This window comes from Neodothiora populina (assembly GCF_041146345.1).
Source record: "Neodothiora populina strain CPC 39397 chromosome Unknown canker_contig_14, whole genome shotgun sequence".
In the NCBI taxonomy this organism is placed as follows: Eukaryota; Fungi; Ascomycota; class Dothideomycetes; order Dothideales; family Dothioraceae; genus Neodothiora; species Neodothiora populina.
The window spans coordinates 903,213-921,327 of NW_027191408.1; the positions used below are offsets into that span (position 1 = coordinate 903,213).

The window sequence follows — 18,115 nt, forward strand, 5'->3', positions numbered from 1 at the left end:
ATCACACGAGTCTGCCTTGTCCTGCACTTCGCTCCTTGTGCACTCTAATCATAGTTTCGATATTGTCTCAAAAAAGAGAGAAAGGTGAGTCGACACTGTCCATTAATTTCTTGTGACTACCAAAGACGAAAGAGTTGCTACCCTGGTCATAAAAGAAACAGAGACAACGAATTGATTTGATAGGTATAGAGAAAAAGAAGAAGCGGGGGTATAGAGAATAGAGAAAAGAACAAACCTCTGTATGTTTTTACAAAATCCTTTTGTCTTGCTTGCTTGCTTTTCCAAAAGCAAGAGACTCGATCAGAATAACGCCTGCCTTAACCCTTGCTGTCCCTCTCTGTTGAGTTACCCTTCCTGCCACAATCCTAACACGCCCTTCCTTTCGCCGGTCCTGCTTTTCCCCTCCCTCTTCCTCCTTCCTTGGAACCAAAAGAATAAAGAAAACAAAAATCACTCTTCGAAGACAAACAGTCAAGTTCTTCCAGAAGTGACCATCCAGCTGTGTTGTCTATAGTCAAACAGAGCCTTGGACTGCGAGCAAAGCAAGAGCAGACGAGAAGAGAAAAAGAAAAGGAAATAGTCATCTCTTTCATCATTGCCTTTTCCCCTGACGCCACAGGCCAATCGCCATCCAATCTCGATGAACTAAAGATGGCTAGAGAGGATATCAAGTTCCCCTGGCTCTCCTGGCGACGAAATAGACAATCAAGTTCCTCGCGTCCAGAGGGATGCCGCTTCTCTCGAGCAGAGACCAATAATCGCTCTTCGTCTCGCTGTCGGTGCCGTTGCTCTTGTTGCCGTTAATGGCGGGGGATGCGGCAGCACCATTTGTGGCAGCGGCGACGGGAGGCCAAGTATCATGCAATTCCAGCGCCAGCTCGACGGCTGCTTTGCGGACCTCTGCGTCATTGGACTTGAGGCACATGGCTGTGATTGACGCGATGCGTGTGCTGATTTCTGCCAGAACCGGGACGGTCTTGTGGTTGGTGAGAATGGTCGATAAAGTGCGTAGTGCGAGTGCTGTAGCCCTGGCTCTGCTTTTTGCCTCTGCCGAGTGCCGTTGTGCCATGATGGCGTCGTCCTGTAATTCATCGACGTGGTTGCTCTGTTCGTTGTCTTGCTCCAACCAAGTCAAGACGGCCTTTTCGCCTTCTTCCGGATGGACTTGGCCCGCTATCTCTACAGCCAGACCTTCGAGGTCTTTGACAAGCAGGCCTTGGCCTTCGACTCCTCTCCTGGAGTCGAACACACCGGCCAAGGTGCGTGTGCACCATCTGCCAGATGACAACCACTTTCTGTAAGTGGGCTGCTGCTTGTTGACCAGTGCCCATAGGATACTAATGGCCTGACGTTTGAGTTCGTGCGAGTGACGAACATTGTTTCCAGCAAGGTCAGTGGGGGTGTCGACAATATAGTCGATCAATCCATGACACAGATCGTCGAATCTTTTGCCCTCGCCGACAGACCCAAAGATATCACCCGAGTCGGATGATCGTACCAGCTCAAGCACCTTTCTAAAGCCATGGGCATCTAGAGTGCGGGACTTGATGCGCTCGATACCCGAAAGCAACAACTTGCGTGATCGTACGGATTCGGCTTTACTCTCAGGGGACATTGGCGGCGTGGGTTCGCCATTCCGGCGAGCTCCATCGGCTGGCGTAGGGCTCTTTGGATCCTGATTTGACGATTCGTTTACAGGCAACTCGTTGAGGACTCTAGTCTCAGCCATTGGGGGCGTGGTAGACTCTGGAGTCAGCGCACGTCCATTGACAGAGTCTTCGTGGATCTGAAACTCTTCCACGGGTGCATTCGTCGACGTCTTCAGAGGACTACTCTGGCGTGGCACACTGGGCGCTCGGGCCTGAGGAATTTCGACAACGGCACGACCTGACAATCTTCGTGCTCCAGACATGGGAGAACGCGGGCTTGTCGGGGCTGGAATCTGAGTCGTTTCTTCCGAGATGGATTTGCGCGGCGAATAGCGAGGCAGAGGAGAGCGAGGTTGTGGCGTGCCGGCATCTTCATGCACAACTTCAGGGAAAGACTCGTCCCTTGCAGCCGACTGAAAATCAGCTTGAGCAGACATGGATTTGTTTATGGTCGGTCTTTGACGGGTAGCAACAGGTGATGTTTGTCTGCTTCTCGTCACGCTCGCTGTAGGTATGACCATGGTGAGTTCCTCGTCCCTGGCAAAGCTGTTATCATCAGAGCCAGGTGTTTTACCATCTTTGCTCGTAGGTCTCGATCCAGCAGCCGACGCGGGAGCAGGTGATGCGGAGGGAAGTCTCGGTGCTGGGGCTACATGGCGAGGAGAAGCAGGTTGTCTAGCTGGGCTTGCGACAGGACTGTCTACCTCAAGCTTCTTTCGCGCCGCAGATCCGGCGGCTGTGCGAGCGAGGCTGGCTGCGGCCTCCTGTCGAGGACTATTTGCTGGACTCTTGTTTGAGGGTGTCTCTGGACGCAGTAGACGTCGCGAGGCGAAAGGCTCTGCGGTTGCTGGGCGTGGAGGTTCCGGCCTCTTGGTGGGTCGTCGTGCAGCGCCAGACATAAGCGCATTTGGTCGGACGGTTGAGGTGGACGAGGATGCACTTTCATTCGACCGTCCGGTAGATGTTGTTGAGTGGGTGGAAGGCGTACGGGACGAAGTGGATGAAGCAGACGGTTGGCGCGCAGAAAGATTGTTGGATGACTTGCAACGAGAAGTTGCAGGCGAAAGCGTCGGTGCTGCCATAGCCGAGACTGGCCGCTCGCCCTGCGACTTGCCCATGTTCTTGCGAGCGGCCAAGATGGCATCTCGGACCGAAGTGCGGGACTGCGCTCGACTTGTAGTAGATGCGCGTAGGTTCCCTGCCTGCAGGGTGGCGGACGAGGAATTGGGGTTGTGAGAATCTCTCTCGAGCGCAGTCTTCGCTTTGTCGTCCAAGGTGTTCATGATAGCGGCTGCCTTTTCCGGCCATGTCTTGGCGAAAGTCCAGTACGTGGCCCTCATGCTTTCCCTGACTTTGGGTTGAGGATCGTTAAGACCCTTCTTGATGGTTTTGTCGGCGAGCTCAAGGCCGCCGATGTGCTCAAAGTGACTCTTGGACGAGGCCTGTCGCGACAGAACAGTCCTGAGCCACGTGGCTGCGAAGCTACGCGGCTGGATGTTCTTGTCTTGCGCGGCAAACCAGATGTGCTGCATGACACGCGCGTTCACAGAGACGTACTGGAACAGCGTGTCAACGGTGTGCATGCCGTTCTGGGCGGCGATGTTTTTAGTCGCGGCGCTCATCTTGATGAAGCTTTGTGCATAGATCTCGACCATGGGGTCTAATGCCGGACCGAGGGTTCGCGCCAGCTCCTGCACAAGTTGACAAGCATTGGTCGAAGTCGTGGTGCGCAGGGAATTTGCAACTTTGATGATGCCCTCTTGCAACTGCTTGATGCCGGCCATGTAGGCATTGTAGTAGTCGGTGGCGGCGTTTCCCTTGGTGATGCGACGCAGCTTGGTGACACTTCTGTCTCGGAGAATCCAGTTCTCTTCGCTCTCCCTGCCTTCGAATGCAGGAAGCATGTCCCGAAGTTCATCTTCCAGTTCGCGTTGCGAGTGCACATGGATCGGGTCCATGGGGATCTCCTCGGTGGGAGGGGGCTTTGCGGCTTCGCTGTTGATACTCTCGGTGAATCGAGGATCGAAGGTGGGCACGGTACGGGTAGAGGCCGTCATGGTCAGTTCGGGCTCGGGAGGTGGGGCGCTGGACTCGATGTTGTTGAGGAGCTGAGCGGCGATGCCGGCACGCACACTATGCATGTTTAGTTGTTTCTTAAGGTCAGCCTTTGCTCGGTCCGGCGCGTGTCTGTTAGAGAGTCAGTATGAGAAGTCTGTGAGACAGGGAGGCGAACGTACTTGAACAGATCAATGAGCGCAGTCTTTGCAGCGTCTCGCACATTGCCATCGGAGTCTTCCAGATTGAGCACCATGTGAGGGACGAAGCCCTTGAAGGGCAATGCAGCTTCGCGATTCATCTGAGACAGACAGAGTCAGCGCCTGACGAGAGCGTGACTTTGCGCACTTCATACCTTGACTACCCACTGCATGCCGGCTTCCTTGGCGCGAACGCTGCCATTTGCGATACAGTCGTCGCGGATGAGATCTTCAATGTCGTCGTTGCAGAAGGGCCACAGATCCACAAGGGCCTGCGAGGCGCCAGCGCGATGGCTCTCGCGCAGGTCTCCCAGTCGGTCCTGCAGTGCGGAATATAATCTGGGCGCATGTGCGACGATGGCGGCGCCTTCGGGATCCTGGATTTTGAGTCTCTTGACCAGATGGCTCAGAGTGGTCAGGGCAGCAGTGGCGATGGTGCTCGACGACTGCTGGGAGATTGCATATTTCAGGCAGTCGAAGATGATGGGCTGGGCATTCTCGGGCACGCGGTGGTGTTTGATATCAGACTTTAGGGTATTGAGGAGGGTCAGCTTTGACTCGGACGCTGCAGACGTGCGCCGCAGTGTCGCCAGTAGAGTCGCGGCCTGCTGGTCCATGGTCAGATAGACTGTGCGAGGCGAGGCGAGGCGGACGCGGTGAGAGGCTGCGCTGCTTGTCTGTGAGAGGAGATGATGTCGTGTCGATGGGCAGAAAAAGATCTTGTCGGCGTGTTGACGAGAGCTTGTCGTGTGTCTCCGTTGTTTTGCCAAGACTCGCTCTATCCGGGGTTGTGTCAACAACGACTTTCTCTAGCGCGACCAATCATGACGAATCATCACCAATTGTTGTCCGGGTGTGACATGTCCGGTCACTAGTGTCTGGTCCTATCCTGGGCTATCGATAGTATGCATCCACGTCGATCGCCTCTCGAGTCAATCAATGGTAGTCGGCACCTTATTCTGTACCTTATTTCGGTGCGTGTCGGGCTGGAGTCGGGGATCCATGTGTATCATAGCTTCCTGACTGCAGTGTGTGTGTGTGTGTGTTGCCGCCGTAGCAGGGGCATCTGGGTGCAAAGAGTCATCGACAAGCTGTTCTTCCTTGGAGTTGCTACAATCGAGGAATCGACCCGTTTCACTCTTCACGTCACACCGCTCGGCCTGTGGCCCTCAATATGGAAACATCAGGAACGCAGAGTGTAGGTGGGTCGCATCCTGTCCGTATCATCCGCGCAAGAAGCTCTGGGAAGTGGTCAGGCGGAAGAGCCACTCGTGACACAACCAAACACGAGGTCCACTTTAATGTCTACAGCGCTGCCTTGTCACAAATCCGCCGATACATGGCGTTTCTGCAAGGTCTGGCAGGTGCCACGATCATTGACCTAGACGGTTCTGTCAAGAGATCATACTCGAGCAGATCTGGTATATGTGACATGGACATTGATCCTCGATGTGAGTGACTGTAGAGATGGATACTCCAAAAGTGGACGTCACTTCTGCGCGTACTGCAGTGTACTGTACAGTAGCTGCGTACCGCTTTCGCCCGATTGGGAAACACGTTATGGTAACAATACAGTACCTATATAGTACCTCAAGCCTGTTGTTGTTATAACACCATCCCCTTGTCCTTGAATACAGATATATACATAATCATACTACCTCCTCCAGAGCATCATCATCATCACAATTCACCATGTCGGCGCAGTCGAGCAGTGTCCCGCAGTACTTCCAAACAATGTCGAATGCTCCGCCCGCCGCACCTCAGCCTTCCAATCCGCCTCCTTCCCTATTGGACACTGAACAGCGCCCATCCAGTGACACAGAACAGTCCTCTTCCAAACACGCACACTTCCCCAAGCCCAAACTACGTCTCGAGCTCCGTGATGCATCGCACAACAGCACAGATGTCTTCCTCACGCACTTCCGCGCCTCCAAAGACCTCGCCTACCTCGTCGATCGAGTGCTGCAATTACTCTACACCATAAACGACGACACAACCACTCCCTCATCCGCGACCCCCACGACGACGACGACGACGACGACGACGACGACGACACCCTCATCATCCCGACCTGCGCCGCCAGACCCCAAAGTCCCCCAGACCCGCTCCGTGACTCTGATCCTGCGCGACCTCGACGGCGTAGCCTACACGACCGGCAGCGACCTAGACAACGACCACAAGGAAATCCACCTGTCGCTGTCCTACATCTCCCACGTATGCGCCGACCCTCGCAAGCCTTCGCATCTCGTGCGTCAAGAACTCATGGGCGTCGTCTGCCACGAACTCGTGCATTGCTTCCAGTTCAACGCAAAGGGCACTGCTCCTGGAGGGCTGATCGAGGGAATAGCAGACTGGGTGCGCTTGAACGCGGGCTTCGTCCCGCCTCATTGGCGCAAGGATGGAAATGGAGATTGGGATCGCGGATATCAGAACACGGCCTATTTCTTGGATTTTATAGAGAGGACAAAGGGCCAAGGCAGCATCTTGAGGCTGAATCAGGCCTTGCACGGCCAGAGGTATGATGAGGGAAAGTTTTGGGTTGGTCTTTTTGGAGAGGAGGTCGGTGTGCTTTACACGAGGTATAAGAAGCGCTTGGAGGAAGAAAAGGAAATGGAGAGCTTGGGTGAGAGATTCGGTGATACTAAGCTCAAGATGGAGATGCGTTCTGAAAAGGACAAGCAATGAGATGCTTCGGCAGTCACCTGCATGCAGTAATACCTGGGATCGGCCGTGATGCAACTAAATAAATATTGACAACGATATACAGCAGGACATCTAAACATGGAGAAAGTAATGAGGAGATTCTTGTTTAGGATTTCACATGTTAAAATCAAACCCTATGAAACATCTTCACAGGGTGCCCATGCCCGAAGAGCGCCACCTGAAACATCCATCATCTACAACAACAAAACACATACAAAGCCGTGACATTCATCATCATTCTACCAATCCATACCGCCCACGCTCCTCTCGCCTCCAGCCAGGATAGCGTTGGCCCTGGTCTTGGTGACATCGATGGCCTTCATAGCCCCGACGATCTTGCCCTTCTGGCCCTTCAGGAGCTTACCATCCAACTTCTCAAACGGATCCGAGCTCTCATCTTTCTTGACGACGAACTTACTCGTACCAAGCACCGAATCAAGCTCCTCGACCGACGGCAACTTGACGTACACGCTCCCGTCCTCACGCGCCTCGACAGGGAACGTGGCGATATTGACGCTCTCGTCGTTGCCGCACTTGCCCGCGTCCTCGCCCTTGAGCTCGTAGTTGCGCTTGTGGTACGGACAGCTGACCCACAGCTTATTGGTCTTGACGTCGTCGCCGATCAGCCCGTCGCTGAGCACGAAAGTGCGCTTGTGCGGGCACATTTGCTGCGTCGCGTAGTATTGGCCCTTGACTTTGAAGAGCGCGAGTTGCGTGTCGCCGCGTTTGACCGCGAGCGAGCTGCCGGTTGCCGCGTCGGAGAATTGGTCCACTCGCGCCAGCGGCTGCCATGATAGCGAGGTCCATTCCGTGCCGCGGAAGTCTTCTTTCACCGAGTCGTTGGGCCAGTACGTCGGCCGTTGCTGCCCGCGCTCTTCGACGTTCTCGACTGCTGGTTCGATGTTTTCGGATGTGTTGCCGAATTGGGAGAATTTCTTGCGCTTTTCTGGGTCGTTGAGGACTTCGGTCCATTCGCAGTAGAACGACCCGATCAGGTCTTGCATTTGTTGCTCGAGGTCCGCGCAGATGCCCAGCTTGTCTTGCAAGATGACTTCCTGGAGGTACTTGATGCCGCCGGGGAGGTTCTCGATCCATCGTGCTGTTCGCTGGAGCTTGTCTGCTGTGCGGAGATAGAAGGCGAGGTAGCGGTCCAGGATCGGGACAACGTCATCTGGAGGAACGTCTTTGGCGAGTAATTCGCTGTGGCGAGGTTTGGCTCCACCGTTGCCTCCGACGAAGACGTTGAATCCCTTTTCTGTGGCGATGAGTCCGAAGTCCTTGTTCTGTGCTTCTGCACACTCGCGCACACAGCCACTGACTCCGCCCTTGATCTTGTGAGGTCCGCGGATGGACTTGTAGCGTTCCTCGAGACGCACGGCCATGCCCACAGAGTCGCCGATGCCGAAACGGCACCAGGTGGTTCCCACACATGACTTGACGGTGCGTAGAGACTTGGCGTATGCGTGACCCGACTCCATGCCGCCGTCAATGAGCTCTTGCCAGATGGGCAGGAGGTCCTGCTTCTTGGCGCCGAACAGGTCGATGCGCTGACCACCAGTGATCTTGCAGTACAAGTTGTACTTCTTCGCGACGGTGCCGATGACGATGAGCTTGTCCGCGGTGATTTCGCCTCCAGACACACGAGGGACAACGGAGAAGGTGCCGTTGCGCTGGATATTGGCGAGGAAGCGGTCGTTGGTCTCTTGTAGTCCGTGACGGTCATTGTCGAGGAGATGCTTGTTGAACAACGATGAGATGATGGACCCGATTGCTGGTTTGCAGAATTCGCAGCCCACGGATTCCGGCTCCTTGCCGTACTGTTTCATGATCTCGGGGAACGATTGCAGTTTCTTGACATAGATGACATTGAACAGATCTGCGCGAGAGTAGTCGAAGTGAGGGCAGATGAAGTTCTTGACTTCTTGGCCCATCGAGGACATGGTCTTGTTGAAAATCGTCTGGACAAGAGGCATGCAACCACCGCAACCAGTACCAGCCTTGGTGCATGCCTTTACGTCACCGATGGTCTTGCAAGTGCCGTCCTTGACGGATTTAGTGACATCGCCCTTGGTGACGTTGTGACAGGAGCAGATCTGCGTGTCGTCGGCGAGATCATCGCCATCGTCTTCGCCCTTGTTGGCGCCAACGATGAATTCACTAGGAGGGACTTCGAGGGCCTTCTGGTTCTTCACCATGGGCACCAGCTTCACATAGTCTTTGGTGTCGCCGATCATCATACCACCAAGGAGGTATTTGCCGTCCTCGGTGAAGATGTACTTCTTGTAAACTTGGTTGAAAGGATCCTTGTAGGTCAAAGCCTTGACCGGGGGCGGTGGTAGGCCGTCCGTCAGCGTCTTGATCTTGTCTTCTTCGTTCTTGGCTGCCTCCTTCTTTGCGTTGCGCTTCAATGCAGCGGGTAGGAATTTAGGTCCGTCGCGATCGGCGAAGAAATCACCAAAACTCGCGACTTCTACACCGAGAAGCTTGAGCTTGGTGCTGAGGTCTGGTCGCTTGAACACACGGGGGGAGTGTGCTTTAGCCTGGGTGAGGTTGAACGACAGGACATCGGCCATTTCGATTCCCGGTGCAATCAGACCGTAGGTCTCATTCTCCCAGCTTGCACACTCACCGATCGCGTAGATGTCGGGAATGGATGTGGAAAGGTCGGGGTTGATGATGATGCCACCTCCTCGGTCGGCGCACTTGATCCCAGCCTTGCGAGCTAGTTGGTCGCGTGGCTTGACACCGATCGCAAAGCAGATGCAACTGCATTCCATGTTCTCGCCGTCTTCAAATGTGACGCCGACAATATTGTTCTCCGAGTCGGTGTTGATCTTGCCAACCCTCTTGCTCAAAAGAACGTCGACTCCAAGCGAGCGGACTTGCTCGACAACCATGCTGCCAGCATCGCCGTCTAATTGTCTGCTCATGACCCATCTATTCCTCTCAATGAGCTTGATTTTGCTGAACTCCTCTAGATCCATCATGGCTTTGGCTGCTTCTAAACCGAGAAGACCACCTCCCACCACGGCGCCGATCTTGCCCGTCCGCGTTGCGGAGAAGGCAATGAGCTTCTCCAGGTCCTCGATAGTGCGGTACACGAATACTCCGTTAGCATCATGCCCTGGTGTATGTCGGGGGAGTACGGCGTCTGAGCCAGTGGCAAGCACGAGGATATCATATGGCACAGTCGTGCCCTGTGACGTTTCCACAATCTTCTTCTCCGAGTCGATCGATGTGACGAGTGTGTTCAGGTGGTAGTTGAGTGAGCCCTCCGGCATGGACGTGTACCACTCTTCGGGGTTCAGATATAGGTTCTCAACCTTTCTGTGCTCAAAGAAGCTGGTCAAGCCTACTCTGTTGTATGCGAGATGTGCTTCCTCTCCGATAACGATAACGTCGTATTCTCGTCTCTTGACATCGAGTTTCATAATCTTCTCACTGTAATCATGATCAGCAAATGCGTGTGATCATAAGCGAGAGTCTAGTGGCTGCTTACATGAAGGATATTCCAACCATTCCTAGTCCAACAACCACTATCCGCTTCCTGTTGGCAGGCTTGGGAAGCTCTCCATTCTCTTCTAGCTTATCCACCTTCTCGGGGAGCTTGTTCGCCTCAGCATCGTTCCAGGTGCTGTTGCTCTGGCCCCACGAAGTCATCTTGTCTACAGTGCTGCGTATCGATTATACCATAGATATAATATGGATCTCTATGCACAGTAGCAGCACGTGGCAGATCGCAAAGTAAAATCACAAATAGAGGGTATCACAAGGGAACAGAAGAAAAGAAAACACAAGGGCATCAAGGAGGGTATATGACGCTCTACAATCATATCATAGCTGTCGACATTACTTATCTAAACTCCCGACCTGTCAATGCTATTTCCCGCCAAGATTACTGATGGTAACACGATATGATAGAATAAGAAAACACCGCGGGGACCGGAGAAGCATGTCTGATGAGACAAGGGGAAACGCGGGTTGGGAGCTGGACCATTGACGGTTCGCGCGATGACCACACTAAACCCATGATGTGAGCGGCTGGTACGGTGGGTTGGTGACAAACGTAGGAGTTGAAGGGTGAGAGTGTGTATACGGCGTCGTTGTGCATCTCCTCGGTGGTCATTCCCCAGATTGATCATACCGGCGGCTCTGCATCAGAGTCTTGGCGCGCGGATGTTGATAAGGAAGTCCAAAGTCAATCCAGAATGCTTGCGAGGAATAAACTTCACGTTTTTCCTTTTGGCAGTGAGGATCGAACTATGAAGGGTCCAGATATTTACTGACATCTTGCCACGCGACTGAGTCTCTTTCGACTTCATGTCATCAACCGTGGATTTGCTTCACATTTTGACCATAGCATGGCAAGCCTCGCTGAACAAAGGCTGCTACCGAGTGGGTATCGGCTTGGTGAAGAAATGCTTCACGACCATCAACTTGTACGGAGATGTAGGAAAAAGCAGCATTTGGGACAGTCTTACGATCTATCCTCGACGCGCTTTACCCTTTTTGGTAGTAAAAGATAAGAGAACAGTCCAACCAACGAGCGTGCACAGATCTTTGCACGGCATCGAGTACGCCCCGTTCAGTCTAAGCATTCTCACGCAACATCACTTCCGCGGCTCAAGTGAGCGTTGGATTTTCTCTTCTCCGGTCATGGGAATTTGTTTTTTTGTGTGCATCTCCGACTGGATAGATCGAGAAGCCAGAAAACTTACGACAATCATCAATGACGAATTATAATCTCCCGGGATCACATTAGATACTCTGGGCTTGGCCTAGGAAGTGCCACTCGCAGTATACGGTGAGCCCCCACCCACTTGTTTCCTAATCCTTTGTGGTTTGTGTACAAGTAGGTCTATCTTCCTGATTACCCTGTGCTCGCGAGTCCTCACGGCCGGTAATTGGAAGAGTTATTCCTTTGTTTGGGCTTCTCGTCCTTTCATATATCACTATAATTATTCTTATCATCAAATATTTCTTTATTGTTATCACGGGGAAAGGAGGACTAGTGCTTCAATATGACGACTGGTCAATCTCATATAGGTGATCTTACTATCCGAGGCAGAAGAGGGTCGGGCGATTTCCCTCCTACTCCTCCAGACTCAGAGCACAGTGATTGCGAGAAGAAATCATCACAGGACCTAGAGAATGTGGACTTTGCACTCCCACCAAAGTCATCACCTCCTACACAGGTGCTAGAGCAAGACAGAAAGACGCCTGACTCGTGGCTTCCTCGAGATTCGAGGTTGATTCGGTTGACTGGAGTGCACCCGTTCAACGTCGAGGCTCCGTTATCCGATCTATACAATGAAGGTTTCTTGACGAGTCCAGAGCTATTTTATGTCAGGAACCATGGTCCTGTACCACAAGTGAGAGACGAGGATATCCCAGACTGGGAGTTTACCGTCGAAGGGTGCGTGATTCAAGACTGTTTGTTTCTTCTCTTAGGCTGACATTATGAGTACAGTCTGGTTGAGAGACCAATTACCATCAAGTTGAAAGAACTCATGTCAGAATATGAACAAATCACATGCCCTGTAACGCTTGTCTGTGCTGGAAACAGACGCAAAGAACAAAACGTCGTTCGTAAGACAAAAGGGTTCTCCTGGGGCGCTGCCGGAGTGTCGAATGCGCTCTGGACCGGTGTAGCCATGGGTGAAGTACTAAAACGAGCGGGGTTAAAGCGTGGTGCAAAGTACATTTGCATGGAAGGTGCCGATAAGTTGGTGAGTTTTATGCAATATTGAAAGCAGAACGATGCTGACAAAGGTGGCAGCCGAACGGTTACTACGGTACTTCCGTCAAGCTTAACTGGGCGCTCGATCCAAACAGAGGCATGATGCTCGCATACAAGCAGAACGGAGAAATGCTGAGGCCGGACCATGGCAAACCTCTTCGTTGCATCATCCCAGGACAAATCGGCGGACGAAGTGTCAAATGGCTCAAGAGGCTTATAGTCACAGCAGCGCCGAGCGATAACTGGTATCACATTTACGATAACAGAGTTCTGCCGACAACTGTGTCGCCTGAGGAGTCGGCGAACAACCAAGCGTGGTGGATGGATGAACGCTACGCTATTTATGACCTTTCAACCAATTCCGCTACTGCATACCCCGCACACGAAGAGCAGCTTTGTCTTGTCGGCGCTCCGGAAACTTACAAGGTCCAAGGATATGCGTACGGGGGCGGAGGTAGACGAGTCACTCGGGTTGAAATCACCCTCGACAAAGGCAAGACGTGGAAACTAGCAAACATCGACTATCCCGAAGACAAGTACCGAGACGCGGGGCCAGTGATGTTATACGGTGGCAAGCTCGACATGGAATGGAGAGAAAGCTCCTTTTCTTGGTGCTTTTGGAACCTGAACATCGCTGTTGACGAACTCAAAGATGCGAGTGATATTCTCGTACGAGCGATGGATGAGAGCATGAACGTGCAACCTCGCGATATGTACTGGAGTGTCCTCGGTATGATGAACAACCCATGGTTCCGTGTGACTATCGCCAAAGAAGGCGATTATCTGCGTTTCGAGCATCCGACACAACCCGCTTTGATACCGGGTGGATGGATGGAGCGTGTAAAGAAGGCAGGTGGCAACCTGAGTAATGGCTACTGGGGCGAGAAGCTCGGAGGTGGCGGCGAAGACAACAACGAAGACGGACCTCTCGAGGAATCGGCGAAAGAGGTTCCCATGACGAAACCCGACCTAAGCAAAACGATAACGATAGACGAATTACGAAAGCACGACACGGAAAACGAGCCATGGTTTGTTGTGAATGGCGAAGTCTACGACGGTACCAAGTTCCTCGAGGGTCACCCAGGCGGTGCGTCGAGTATTGTCTCTGCAGCAGGACTGGACAGTACGGACGAGTTCATGGCGATCCACAGCGAGACAGCCAAATCAATGATGCCAGATTACCACATTGGCTCACTAGATGAAGAAGGCAAAGCAGCTCTGAGCGGCGAAGGCGACTCGGCGGCTGCAGAAGCTACCACGAACGCTCCTACGTTCCTCGACTCACGAACGTGGAAGAAAGCAATCCTAGAATCCAAGACAAGCGTATCCTGGGACACGCGAGTGTTTAGATTCAGACTGGATCACAAAGAGCAAACCCTCGGACTGCCCACCGGTCAACACATCATGATGCGCCTACGGGATCCCGTAACGCGAGAAGCGATCATCCGCTCATACACGCCGACATCTCCCGCGAACCAACCAGGCTACATGGACGTCCTCGTAAAGATCTACTTCAAATCATCCTCCAATGCAGGCGGCAAGATGTCGCAAGCTCTCGACTCACTCCCCGTCGGCCACGCCGTCGACTTCAAAGGTCCGATAGGCAAATTCACATATCTCGGCAAAGGCATCTGCGCCGTCAACGGCGTCGAGCGCAAAATCAACCGGTTCGTCATGATCTGCGGCGGCAGCGGCATCACACCCATCTACCAAGTCTTCAGAGCCGTCATGCAGGACAAAGACGACAAGACGCACTGCACGATCCTGGACGGCAACAGGCTCGTCGAAGACATTCTGTGCAAGCCAGAGCTCGACGGGTTCGCCGAAGAAGACGAAGCAGTGGTGGATGTGGTCGGCGACGAGGCTGTCGCAATCAAGAAAACGCGAAAGTGCAAGCTTCTGTACACGTTGACTCAAGCGCCAGAGAACTGGACGGGGCTTCGAGGCCGGATCGCCGCGCCGTTACTGGCCGAGCACGCCACGAAGGAAATGTTACTGAGCAACGACTCGACGAAGGAAGCCTTGAGCGTCGACGTCGAGGCTGGTTCAGAAAAGGGCGGCGCAATGGTCCTTATCTGTGGACCCGAAGCTCTGGAGAAGAGTGCGCACGCTGCTCTGCTTGAGCTGGGGTGGAAGGACGACGAGCTTCTGTTCTTTTGATTCGTCTTGTTCATTCATTACTCCCTTTTGCTTCTCTGTCGCTATACCCGAGGGATGCTTCTCACCTTTTCCATCGCTGAGTTAGTCGACGGGAGAAGTCATCGTTTCCTCAATTGTACAAAGTTACATACCATCGATCCCGTCTCAAGTCAGCCAACAGAGGCTCTCCGCGACGGCAGCTACGACACGGGCGTTCAAGAGGCTATTTGATATCTCGTTGTATATAGCGTATATATCGTCCGTGCTCATTCCCAAGACGGAGACCAAAGACGCAAGAATGTGTATGTATATACCAAGAATCTATCCCGTCACCTTGTCTCTTTCTCTCGTTTTTCCTCTTCTCGGTTTCGGTGTCCTCACAATCTAATGCAGAAAGGCAAATGGGACAATATTGCATAGGGGATCAAGAGAAGTGTATACCAAGATCTGTCTCGTCTCTTCTTCTTCCTTTTTCTCTTGCAGTGTCATCACGACGGACCGAGAGGCAGAGGGAGAAGGGAAAGAACTAGAAGCAAAGTGATTTTCGGCCGATAAGGGCTTGTTTCACTGAGGTTGTCCTTGCGCTTGAGACTGTATATATAAAGCTATCGATGCAATGTATATAAGGATATATGAACGGGGCGTCACTGCTACGTGAAATATAGAAATATATGATATCGTATTGACTGTACACACTGGCATCACCAGATCGCTCGCTGGCTCGCTATATCTATTTCTGGTGGTCTGTCGTTGTCTGTCTCTCATTGGGTGTTCAGAAAAGAGAATCAGATTCAAGCAACATTACGCAAACAGCAAGAGGTAGAACAGAGGAAGACGGAGAAGAAGAATCGAAAAAGAGGTTGCTTGGTTCGTGATGTAATAAATCTTTGAATACTGATCGTCATATGTCCCGTCGCTTGACTTTTATAATTCATGGAAAGAAGAGAAATTGATTACGAGAGATTGGGTCATCTCGTAACATGCAAATCATCATTCGTCCTAGTGTTTTGTCGTTTCGTCGGATTAAACTAATGCATGGAAAGCAGACAGAAAACAGAGCATCAAGAAGAAGAGAAAACGAATGGACAAGACGCCAAATCGTCATGTAAGAAAACATGTCTAAAACAGGGATTACGTTCATCGTCTTGGATCTGACTAGTTCATATGGAAGAAGAGGGGAGAACCAGAAACCAGAACCAGAAGAATAGCCCAAAAAAAGGAGGTTAAAGGGCGCTATGGGAGACAGTAAAGATTTGATCAATGATCCAAAGAAAACAAAATGTGGGAATCTCTCGTCCAATGACTCCGATTGATTCTGCGCCTGTTCCCTCTCTCTCTCGTCGTTATGCTTGCCTGCCATCTTATGTTCATGATCATGATGATGCTGGGCCCCCTGATGTGTCTCCCTGGCCTCCCCCTCCCCCTCCGAATGCATTCCGCATGCGTCCAAATAACCCACCACTTCCACCAGCACCAGCACTTGAATTACTAGTCCGTCGGTGTGCTTGAGGAGGAGGAGAAGCAAAAGACGAATCAGAAGATGACGAGCCAGTCGACTGATACCGCTGCGACTCGGCAGCGCGATCACGATGCGGGTCATGTCTGGGCACTTGATCTTCGGTCCTCGGCACAGACGGATCTGCAGGGCCGTCTTGGGGCATTATACCGCTTCTGCAGTGCGGGCAGGTGTCGTGCTCGCCCAGCCAGAGCTTGATGCATTCGCCGTGGAACCAGTGCTTGCAGGGTAATACGGTGACTTTTTCGCCGAGGTGTACTGCTTCCATGCAGATCGAACAGTCTGCTTTTCCTTCGTTGTCGAGATCTGATGAGATGATTGGTCGCTGCGGTAGGTTTGCTATTGCTTCTGCGGATGCGGGACCAGGGGCGTTGCCAGAAGTGTTCTGCTCCATGAGTTGGGAAATAATCCTGTCCAAAGCTTCTTGCGAGTAAACTGCGTCGCCGTGTTGCATGTTTGTAGGATTGAACAGGCCAGCGAAGAGGTTGAGCGGAATGGCAGCGCCGCCGTTCATGCGTGGACCGCCTGTGAGGGGGTCACCAGCGGCTACTGGATCGAACATGCGGTTGAGAAAAGTCGGGAGATCATCAAAGGGTTGGCCAAAGGGCTGCGCGTTGTTTGCATCCCGAGGTAAGATGCGAGTCGATGCCGTCCATGTGAATCCAGGTCCCCCACCTTGGTAGAAGTGTGTACCGTTTCCTCCTCCCTGTTGTTGTTGTTGTTGCTGCTGCTGCTGCTGTTGTTGTTCCTGTCCACCTGCCTGGCGCTGTCCTGTCTGTTGTTGTTGCTGTTGTTGCTGTTGTTGTGCATCTATTCCTGCATCACCCGTCGGCGGCGGTCTGCCTCCCATGATTCCATTCAACATAGTGGCAAAGCTCTGCATGATGGGATTATTTGCCGTGGCGGGATCTTGCTGATACGCAGCGAAAGCGTTTCCGTTCATCGGGATATTACGGGAGAACTGGAAGGACATCGTCCTGGGAGCGTTGGCAGGAAAGTGCAGGTTAGAGATGTCGTCCTCGTCCGGATCGGGAGCGTCTTGTTCTTGTCCGGTCGCCCATGGGTTGTGGTTGTGCATGTCCTGCATAAAGGCCATGTCTTGGTCCTCATTATCATCTTCGCCGAACATTTCCTCTCTGGGGTCATGTTGTGGTTCGATCTTTTTGTTTTTTGGTCAGCATGATGTGTCGTGGTTTGATGATAGAGAATAAGACAGAAGCGTACGATTTCGGTAAAGTCAGAGTGGCAGTCCGGACATGTCAGACCATGTTCATCTCTATACCATTCGTTTTCGCATTCGTGGCAAAAGACCATGTCACGCTGGCCTGCGACCGCCTGCTGCTGCTGCTGTTGCTGACCAGCAGCGTGATCCATGATGGACGGACTGCAAGAGATCCCTGTGTGGCTGCCTCTTACTGTCGCACTCTTTTATCCTGCTTATATACCAAACTTTCGCCCACACTCGGATTTAAAATGCAAGAGAGTAACAATTAGTGATTCGCGAGTCAACAACGGAATGTTTTGAGTATTCAAGAATTCACAAATAAACTCCAAGGGATCAAGTAATCAAACCCGAGACGCGAGATGTAACTACAGTAACAGCGAGAGAAAGAAGCGAGGTTGCACGCCGCGCGCAGTGGGTGGGTGGAAGATATTCGAATTCCGGAGATCAGTTAAAGTGGTAGCCACAGCCAGCTTGACCCCGCGACCGATTACGTAGATTGTGGGATGATGTTATTGTTTGGAAGGCAGGGTAATAAAGGACAATCAGAAACAAGAAAAAAGGGAAAGACGAGAGGTTGGAGCTATGCGGTTAGCCTTGGGGAAATAAAAATAAAGCTTAGGTATCACACATCAGCAGACACTCTGTAGGTTTGAGGTGGTGTTGATAATCGGGATATCATAATAAAAGTGGTAAGAATATGAATCACCTGCCGCAGAGTGACTCCCTCCCGAGTGAAGGGAATACAATAGAAGTAGAAGCCACGCACATGACGTCCCAGGGTTTTTCCCAACAGCGGTATCCACCCGAGCCACCTCTCACACGCAATAAGAGTAATCCCCGATCCGCCTCCCACTCTCGAAACACGACGTTGACGTTTTACCGAGGGCG

The 18,115-nt window shown here is 52.4% G+C and overlaps 5 protein-coding genes across 6 annotated transcripts; 2 read left to right on the forward strand and 3 right to left on the reverse strand.

Moving 5' to 3' along the window:
- Positions 1 to 667: 667 nt before the first annotated feature.
- AAFC00_002252 (uncharacterized protein) lies at positions 668 to 4,521 on the reverse strand (the record flags this gene model as incomplete). The annotated part of the gene is made up of 3 exons (XM_069341545.1): positions 668 to 3,836; positions 3,887 to 4,005; positions 4,060 to 4,521. 3 exons carry the CDS (start codon positions 4,519 to 4,521, stop codon positions 668 to 670), a joined length of 3,750 nt encoding a protein of 1,249 aa, XP_069201629.1.
- A 1,075-nt stretch (positions 4,522 to 5,596) lies between these two features.
- AAFC00_002253 (uncharacterized protein) lies at positions 5,597 to 6,589 on the forward strand (the record flags this gene model as incomplete). 2 transcript variants are annotated; one of them, XM_069341548.1, is made up of 1 exon in its annotated part: positions 5,597 to 6,589. In XM_069341548.1, one exon carries the CDS (start codon positions 5,597 to 5,599, stop codon positions 6,587 to 6,589), a length of 993 nt encoding a protein of 330 aa, XP_069201630.1. The 2 variants fall into 2 exon arrangements, with proteins under 2 accessions (XP_069201630.1, XP_069201631.1); XM_069341547.1 differs by having other exon boundaries at positions 5,639 to 6,589.
- A 257-nt stretch (positions 6,590 to 6,846) lies between these two features.
- AAFC00_002254 (uncharacterized protein) lies at positions 6,847 to 10,267 on the reverse strand (the record flags this gene model as incomplete). Its single annotated transcript, XM_069341549.1, has 2 exons — positions 6,847 to 10,048; positions 10,107 to 10,267. 2 exons carry the CDS (start codon positions 10,265 to 10,267, stop codon positions 6,847 to 6,849), a joined length of 3,363 nt encoding a protein of 1,120 aa, XP_069201632.1.
- Positions 10,268 to 11,628: 1,361 nt separating this feature from the next.
- On the forward strand, positions 11,629 to 14,507 carry AAFC00_002255 (uncharacterized protein; the record flags this gene model as incomplete). Its single annotated transcript, XM_069341550.1, has 3 exons — positions 11,629 to 12,023; positions 12,078 to 12,336; positions 12,387 to 14,507. 3 exons carry the CDS (start codon positions 11,629 to 11,631, stop codon positions 14,505 to 14,507), a joined length of 2,775 nt encoding a protein of 924 aa, XP_069201633.1.
- Positions 14,508 to 15,859: 1,352 nt separating this feature from the next.
- AAFC00_002256 (uncharacterized protein) lies at positions 15,860 to 17,376 on the reverse strand (the record flags this gene model as incomplete). Its single annotated transcript, XM_069341551.1, has 2 exons — positions 15,860 to 17,161; positions 17,227 to 17,376. The coding sequence occupies 2 exons, from the start codon at positions 17,374 to 17,376 to the stop codon at positions 15,860 to 15,862; spliced, it is 1,452 nt and encodes a 483-aa protein (XP_069201634.1).
- Positions 17,377 to 18,115: the final 739 nt, after the last annotated feature.